At 43.3% G+C, this 8,988-nt stretch overlaps 1 protein-coding gene across 2 annotated transcripts in view; it reads right to left on the reverse strand.

The window, feature by feature from the left end:
• KCNH8 (potassium voltage-gated channel subfamily H member 8) overlaps positions 1–4,190 on the reverse strand; it is a 418,936-nt gene extending 414,746 nt beyond the window's left edge. Inside the window, exons 1-2 of one of the 2 annotated variants that reach the window (XM_043967854.1) lie at positions 4,165–4,190; positions 2,508–2,621 (exon numbers count right to left, since the gene is read on the reverse strand). In XM_043967854.1, the coding sequence (XP_043823789.1) occupies positions 2,508–2,583 (76 nt within the window). In that variant the 5' untranslated portion in view covers positions 2,584–2,621; positions 4,165–4,190. Of the gene's footprint in view, positions 1–2,507; positions 2,845–4,164 lie in introns of those variants that run through there. The other variant, XM_043967853.1, reaches the window with a different exon arrangement.
• Positions 4,191–8,988: the final 4,798 nt, after the last annotated feature.

The raw sequence follows: 8,988 nt of genomic DNA on the forward strand, positions 1-8,988 counted from the left end.
TGGAAGCCTTCAAAGTCCATAGAATATAGGCCTCACCACTGCTATGAAACTGTTTGTTTCCTTGTATTATTCTTAATATTTATGGGCTCTGGAGCACTTTCCAGTTAAGAAATAGATTGAAAGTTATTCATGGTTTTAACACTTGAGCTAGGGGTAGAAGTAGAGAAGGAAGAATAATGAAAATTGCCTTCTCCTTGTTTCAATGATTTTAACAATGTATCTCTCTGATTATGATATTATCCTGAGCCCCTGCTATAGGAAAATGTATTCCTATAATAAGGATTAAATCATTATAAACCCTATCATTAGCATTAGAGCACTCCAAATTTATCCCCTGAAATAGGTAGATCTCTGGGGTGTTCTTGAGTGGATTCATCACATGGTGTACTTTCAACTTTAAGCTGCAGGCAAAGAAATTATAAGTACTTATTATTTTCCAATTATATTCTTATCAATAATAACTCTATAGATCAATTTCTTAAAACTTTATAATTTAAAATTTATATGCATTGTCAAAAACAAATACCATTATTTTGTGAAACTTTGATAAAATTCCAAGAAAGCAAGTATTATAATTCAGTGATATTGTGAATAGTTACACACACACACACAATCTAGGGCAAGCTTACACTTGCACCTTTTTAAGAAGCAGTGTGCTACAGTGGATTTGGACTGAGGGGTCATGGATTCGACACTATTTCTTGCTACCTGTGTGACCTTGGACATGTCAATCAATGCCTTCTGGTCTGAGTTTCCTCATATTTACAATGATGAGGTTGCACTGAATAACATCAAAATTCCCTTGCAACTCTCCATTTATTACTTTAAACACCTAAACAGCAGTAGTATAACCTGGTGGGATAGAGAGATTTGGCCTCAGAATTGGGAAGACATATCCTGTTCATGTGACCCCAGATAAGTCTCTGTGCTTCTCCATGCTCCAGGCAGGTTTTAAAGAAATAGTAGAGAAGGTGCTGAACTGTATTAATAGAGGAAATTCCTTGTTGGGTGCTCCCTACACTGATGAAATCATAGCTCTGGTGAGAAAAAAAACACACCAATATATGATATATACATGATGAAATTGTATTTTAGTTATATCAGTCAGATGTATCTACAATACTACAAAGATCAGTAAACTGCTAAAGGTAACACAAAACACCAAAAAGGTAATCACACGTTAGCAGCAAAGAACATGAAAACAAAAAAATAATAATTAAAAAAAATTAAAGTGAACACCATTTCCTCCCTTTTATCTGAACTTTTCCACCCACTTTTCAAACAGTAAAGTCCAAGAGTTTATTCCTTTTATAGTGTTGTGGATCTAGACTTCAGAAGTAGATACAGTAAATAATTAGCCTTCCTTATAAACCTGCTCCAAGGAATATAAAGTCCAAACTAAAGGGTAATAACATTCAACCACTGAGAAAGCTACTGACAATTTTCTGTCCATCTGAGAGCTGGGAGAGGGAAGAAGGGGACAAGCAGAACATGGTTTAATATAAATGGAGTAAATCCCGAGTGGAAGGGTGAGAGAAGAGGCGCAGGGGTGCAATTGAACTGTGTTGGGTGCTGAATATGCTTGAGGGACTGACTGATCGAAAGATCTGCTTGATAGCTTTGAAAATAAGGAGCCAGGAAGAAATGGGATCTGGCCATGGTACTGAACAAGATCTCGCAACTGAAAGCCTTATGTCAACAAGTATAGTTAAAATATACCTACTTTTTATTATATGTGAAGGGGGGGGGTGGACAGTTCTCATTTGAAGTAAAACTTCAGCTACCCCAATTTCCCCAAATGCCTGAAAGGTATTTCCCCTAATCAAAACTTCCTAACCTATTAAGGTTAGTAATCTACATCCATATCCCCTCAAAGGCTGTCCTTGAGAGCAAGACAAATTTTAGTCTTAACCTGGCAATGAAAGGACTCGTATTGAGATCCTGACAAACAATACAAAGCCCTTTCCAGCATTAGAATACACTTAAAATAGGATTCGGTCTCTCCTGTAAGCACAGATGCGCAGTTTTACAGTACAGCAAAGAGCTCATTTTATCACACTATTGAGAGGGAGAAAAGGGTTATGTATAAAGATCCCCAGAGTGGGGAGGGGGGAGAAACAACTATAACCAGTGTTACCCTAATACTGTTGGGAGATGGGTGTCAAAGAGCCTGCACAATTACCCTTGATTCTTCATTCCACAAAACTGCAAGTGAAACTCCAGCCCAATACCAAAACAGTTTCCTCAATCAATCTCGGGGAAGGTGAGCCTGTGGTTGTTTTCCAACCCAAGAAGTGAAGAAAATTGTCAAAAAAATAAAGCCACCCGAAAGTACAACCACCACATCATGCAGTTAAGTTAAAACTCAGTGCAAAGGAAGCCTACCCCAGAAAGGAAAGAAAATCACACAGGTCAGGGAAAAACGGGGAGGGGGGAGTATCCAATGCGATGGGGTTGTAGTCTTTGAAAAAGACTATATAACCAACGTGTCCGGCCCCAAGACTTACGTGTTCCGTCAAACCGAGTAGCTATGGTATCAAGGAAGGTGTTCTGGGGTGCCAGTAATCCCTTCATAACAGGCATTTTTCCAGCGTGGTGTGAAATTCTCCATCAAAGTTTGTCTGGAAAGGTGGTTAGGAAAGAAAGTGAAAAGAAGGGAGGAGGGAGAAGTAATGACGGGAGGGCTGGTGAGGGAGGGAGGCTAAAGTGGGAAATGAGGAGAGAGGAAGGGAAGGTTGAGTGAGGAGCGGGCAAGGGAGTTCTTCTTAGCCTCGGGTGAGGTGCTCTCACTTGACCCAGCCCTGGGAGCGCTCTCCACGCCCGCCCGGCACATCCAGGCTCAAACCCGCGCAGACTCCCTCCTCTTTCTCCTCCTATGCCAGCTGCCAGAGTTCTCCACCTTCTCTCCCGCTGCAGCTGTGCCCGCTAGGCGCCGCCGCACGGCCAGCCCCCCGCCCACCCAGGACTGGCAGAGCGGGGCCAGAGGCGCCACGTCCTGCCTCCTCTAAGAGGTTGGAGTGGGGCTGCAGACAACTGAGGCTGGCGGCCCTGGCAGCTGGGCAAAGAGCTCCTGGCTGGAAACGCGAGAGCGGCTCCCCCCGCCCCCAGGAGCCAATGAACAAAGACCCCTTTGTTTCTGCTCAGTCCCTCTCCCGGGGAGCCTCGAGCCTCGTGGGTGTGGTGTTCTGGAAGGGGAGGAGACAGGTTGGCTCAGGTACCCCAGGCTCAGATGGGCCACTCACTACTTGAGTGTGGGCGGGGGGTGGGGAGTATGGGTGGCGAGGCAGTGGGATGCCCCGTGGAGTTAACCTTCCCTCCCCCTTCTAATAATCTCTTTTTGGAGGTACTCATGCCCCAAAGAGGAGCTCTGACGGACTTTGTGGGCAGGATCCCACTCCTTTGAACACCTGGGCTGAAGGAGAGTGTCCACATTAATCACGACAATTATGGAGGGGCTTTTGTTTGGCTAAGTGCCGCCCCAGCCACAAGGCCAGCTGGGGTTGGAAGAGACCTCTTGCAGGATTCCAGGTCTTAGGCTGGGGCGGGGGGAGGGGGGGCAGCTTTATGTGGAGACCTCCCTTTGCCCGGGGCTGCTAACCCCAGGAGGGACTAGCTGCAGGTGACGGAAGGGGAGGTCTTTAACAAAGAGAAGCCCAACTTCTGAGAGAGCTAGACGCCCCCTCCCAGATCGGAACTTCCTGCTCTTCGCCTCCTCCTAGGGGAACCCCTGAGGGATCCAGCCAAGCCCGTGGGCGAGAGGAAAGGGGAGGTTTCCAGTTCTCCGGTGTGTGTCACGAGAGCGGACCTAGCAGAGCGGCTGGACTTAGCACTAAATCCAAGGAGGGAAGGGGGGGGGGGGCGTAATTGGAATGTGGAAGGGGACACTCTCTCTCTCTCTCTCTCTCTCTCTCTCTCTCTCTCTCTCTCTCTCTCTCTCTCTCTCTCTCTCTCTCTCTCTCTCTCCCTCTCCCTCTCTCCCTCTCTCCCTCTCTCCCTCTCTCTCCCTCTTCCCCCCCCCCCCAATAAGAGTTGGAGACCTGGGAGTCAGAGAAACGAAAGCAAAGTTGCTGGTGCAACCAGGAAGGGGGAGAGAGGGCAGGTGGCGAGGACCCAGAGAGCAGGAGGGCCCCTCCCGCGGGCGCGCGCTTTGATGCTTCGGTTGACCTGGTCCTTCAGTGCGCCTCCACCCCAAGGCTCAGGGCTTTGTCCCTAGGGGAGGGGCGCGCGGGGAGAGCTCCAGCTGCTCCTAGCAGTCCCAGGGGGGCGGAGGCAGGGCCGTTTCCCCCGCCCCCCTCCAGGGCCGCTGCTCTGAGCTCTCAGCACTTTCCCTCCCAGTGATGCATTTCCTGTGGCCGAGGATTCCCTTTGTGTTGAAATTCAAGAAGATCCGGCCGCGAGCTTCTGGCTTCCTTAGGTTGGTGGGAGGAAGGAGGGAGGGAGACCGAGGCAGTAAGGGGCGGGGCCGGGGAGGGGGCGAACAGGGGATTCCGAGCCACGTAGCAAGTGCGGCAGCTGCAGCAGCGGCATTGATTGCCAGGGTCAGCTACAGTGCACTAGTAGAGCTCGCAGCAGACGCTAGGCAACCCCTCTCCTGCTGTCCAGATGCGGCCTCATTTTACAGAAAACGGATTAATCCGCCTAATGGTCCACTTGGAACGTGCTTTTAGGGATGCTGAATCCAGAGGCTCTCGAGTGACTGCGGGCTTCCTAGGGGTTGCCCGGCATGGCCTATGTCCAGAAAGGAATGGCGAGCTCCTGTTTCCTACGGCACATCTAGTGACCTGGCAAAAAGTAGTGCTTCTCTATAGGAAATCTCATCTCTCAGCCCTGTCCCTTCCCTCCCCACCCCCCAACTCCCCAGCCTCCAGATGCAGAAGCCTTAGCCGAAAGGGAGGTGTGCTTGGACACGCCGGTAGACTTCACCTTAAGGTTACATGCATTTTGATATCTGCCCATCAGTCCTTCCAGGCTAAAAGCATCCTTGATTGGAGTGAACCCACCTGGGTTACTGCAACCCTTGGGATTTTAGCCGCTGCATTCCTCGAAAGCTGCTGCCACATTTCTGTCAGGGAATGAACATTAAAATAGATATGTTTAAAAGAGCAATTGTGATTATCTGTCTATCTATCTAACGTACCTGTCTTCTAGTGTTGCGGCACTAAATGTTTTTATTTACATTTTTCAAGTCTAAGTTTTATGTTAGAAATAACTAGAATACCTACATGTACAATTATATAATATATACAAATATACACATATACATACACTCATCACACACACACACACACACACACACACACACATATATATATATATATATATATAGTATGTATGTGTGTATATATATATATATGTATATTATGGAAGGGAATACCCAGGCCAGTGAGCCCAACCTCTTTGTTTAAAGCTGTGCAAACTGAGGGCCAAGAAGTTTAAATGACTAGCCAAAAGTCACAACAGTAATTGGTATCAGAGGCAGAATTTGGTGCTGGTGCTCTTGCCCCCTCTGGTAGGAGCCTTAGGCTCATTTTCCATTGCTGCCTCTCCCTTAATTTTGAGTGGTGTGATCGACCCAAAACTTTGGTAGTTCTCTGTTTGAATGGCATCACAGGTGCAGTCCCCATTCCCTATCCACTTGCAAAGAAAAGTATATCAGGTTAAAAACAAACCAATATATTGGGCATGGGAAGTTGGGAAAAGCAGAGAGGAGTCTTTTTTCCTTGCTGCACTGTACTGGTTCTTAACAAAAGCAATGGGGGTGGAGCAATAAGTTATTCCAAACCAAACATTTTTTATTGTTGCCTCACAATCCAACTGTTTCTCAGGAGATACCTAGGTCAACATATACCTTAATTAGGAGTCCTCTCAACAACATGAAAGGCAAGTGAGCATCCAGCCTTTGAAGATCTCCTGTGATGAGAAGCTGCCTCTTGAATGAACCTATTTCCCCTTCCAACAGTTCAATTGTTATAAAATAAAATAATCCCTTATGGAAAGCAACTTCTCAGCATACATCTGCCTTTACTTGCTCCTGGTTCTTCTGCCCTCTAGTGCCAAACAAGTCTAATCCTTCTTCCACATGACAAACCTTCAAAATACATGTAGTTATTCTGTAGTGATTCCCCTTCACTCCCCGCCCCAACTTTTCTATAGGCTAAATATCCACCACATGAACCAGATATGGCACAGTTTCCAACCTCCCCAGAAACCTGGCAGCTGACCTCTAGCTGCCTTCAGCTTGTCAATATCCCACCTATAATATGGCACTCAGATATTGTATTTCTTTTAAAAAATATATTTGATTTATTTTGTTAGATATTTCCCAATTACATTTTAAAGTTTTTTTTTAAATGTTGAGTTCCAAATTTTCTCCCTCCCACCTGCCTCTTAACATATCCATTATACTTGTCTAGTCCTGCAAAACATATATTTCAACATGGCTATATTAGCCATGTTGAAAAAGAAAATGCATACACACACATACAAGAAAAAACAAGAAAAATAAAGAGAAAAAAAGGTTGTTTCAATCTGCACTCAGAGTTCATCAGTTCTCCCTCTGATGGTAGACAGTGTTTTTCATCATGCAACCTTTGGAATTGTCTTGGATCATTGTCTTGGTCAGAGTATCTACATCTCTTAAAGTTGATCATCCTTACAATAGTTTGATAGTTTTGTTTTCTCATTGTCTATTCCAATTACTCCAATTTATTTTTCTTCTCTTATCAACATAGCATAATTCATTATTATACTAATACTGATTCTTTAAGGTAGAACATGCTAAATCCAGTTTTATCCTGACTGTGATTCCACTATATTTGAATTGTTTCTTTCTGGTTGCTTGCAGTATTTTCTCTTTGACCTGGGAGCTCTGGAATTTAGTTATAATAATCCTAGGAGTTTTCATTTTGGGATTTCTTTCAGGAGGTAACCAGTGGATCCTTACAGTTTCCAGTTTATGCTCTGGTTCTAGGATATTAGGGTATTTTTCTTTAGTGATTTCTTGTAATCTTATGACTAGGTTCCTTTTTTTTTATCATGCCTTTCAGGTGGTTCAATAATTCTTGAATTATGTTTCTTCCATCTATTTTCCAGGTCAGTTATTTTTTTGATGATGTATTTTACATTTTCTTTCATTTTTTCATTCTTTTATTATTCTTCAATTTTCATTGAATCATTAGTTTCCACTTGCCCAACCTAATTTTTAAGGAATTCTTTTCTTCAGTGATTTTTCATACCTTTTTTTCCATTTGGCCAATTCTACTTTTTAAGGAGTTCTTTTCTTCAGTGAACTTTTGTACATCTTCCCCCCCACCCCCCATTTAGCCACTTCTGCTTTTTAAGAAATTCTTCTCTTTAGTGTGTTTTTGTGCCTCTTTTAACATTTGGACTACTCTGGTTTTTAAGGTTTTATTTTCTTCAATATTTTGTCCCTTCTTTACCAAGATGGTGCTTTCATTTATTTTTCCCATTTTCCTTCTGCCTCTCTTATTTGATTTTTATAATCATTTTTGAGCTTTTCCAGGATCTAAGACCAATTTACACTTTTCTTTGAGTCTTTGCATGTAGCTACTTTGATCTCATTGTCTTTTTCTGAGTTTGTATTTTTATATTCTCTGTTACCATAATAACTTTCCATTGTCAGATTCTTTTTTTAATGTTTGCTCATTTTTCCAATCCCCCTCCCATTTTTGTTTACTTTTAATGTAATGTGAAGCTGGGCTCTGCTACTGGGGTGATGGGAGCACCGTCCCAGGCTTCAGATTTGTGTGTGTGTGTGTGTGTGTGTGTGTGTGTGTGTGCTGTTGTGTTCAAAGATATTTCTGGTGTCTGTGATTTTCATTTCTTCCAAGGTTGACATGATCTAAGGTAAGATATGGTGAATGTTCTCCTGCTCTGTGCTTTGGTTTGTGAATGACCATTATCACTCTTTTACATTTTGGTACTGTTACCAATGTCCCTATTCCTGCTAGTCCTCCTCACCCTGGGACTGTGACCCAGAACTGTGTATGAGCATTCATTCTAATAGTCCTGTACCCAGAACCAGCAAAGGATCTACTATAATTTCCTTCTGACCAGTTATCCAACCTTTTTACTGTCCACCCATTGCTGGCAATAGCTATCCTCTGAGATTTGCTGCTGGCTTGTACCAAGTATGCAGGCCTCACTACTGGTTTACCAAGGGTGGCCTGTGCTGGACGGTACTCCACTCTCACCCCAGTGAGACAGATCTTTCCTGCTTACCTTATAAGTTGTCTTGGGCTAGAAAATTGTTTCACTTCATCTTTTTGTTGGTTGTACAATACCACAATTTGTTTTGAAGGATAATTTTAATGTTGTTTGGAAGGCAATTCTCATTATCTTTCTTGAGGTTTAATGGATAGATGCACTCAATGTTCCAGCTACAGATACCCCATGATTTTGCAAATAAGTGTAATTTTGAAACTGATTTTAAATCCCTCCCCGACAATGGGACTATCCCTATGCCTTTCTGCCCTCACAAAACACCTCAGAACAAAGTGCTCAGGACACAGTGTGTGATTCCCAAACAGTGTTAATATACTGTTCCAATCTGTGGATATATAAACCAGGACCAACTTGTGTATTAATCATCTGTCCCCAGTTATAGGTTGAGTTTTGTCTTTAAAATATAATTTATTTAGGATTAAGAAAAAAATATATGGTTTTCCTTTTCCCTTTTGAAAAGTCCTATTTATGTGACCAGAAAAGGAAAGCTGAAAAAAATCATACTTATTTCTTCCTGATGTTCAATTAATGATATTTGGACAATACCAAACTGGATCACGTTTAAAACAAATATTTACTAATTGTCAGTTTCTCTATAACTAATGTTTGTTTCTCCTTTCGAAATTCCACATTTATACCAAATTCTAAAGTATACTGGTGTCATCACCACTGTTATCATCACCACTATCAAGAAGCTTATTTCTTATCATTATGAGATCATAGGGCCCAGGGCAGCCAGCAGCC

This window comes from Dromiciops gliroides, chromosome 5 (genome assembly GCF_019393635.1).
Source record: "Dromiciops gliroides isolate mDroGli1 chromosome 5, mDroGli1.pri, whole genome shotgun sequence".
In the NCBI taxonomy this organism is placed as follows: Eukaryota; Metazoa; Chordata; class Mammalia; order Microbiotheria; family Microbiotheriidae; genus Dromiciops; species Dromiciops gliroides.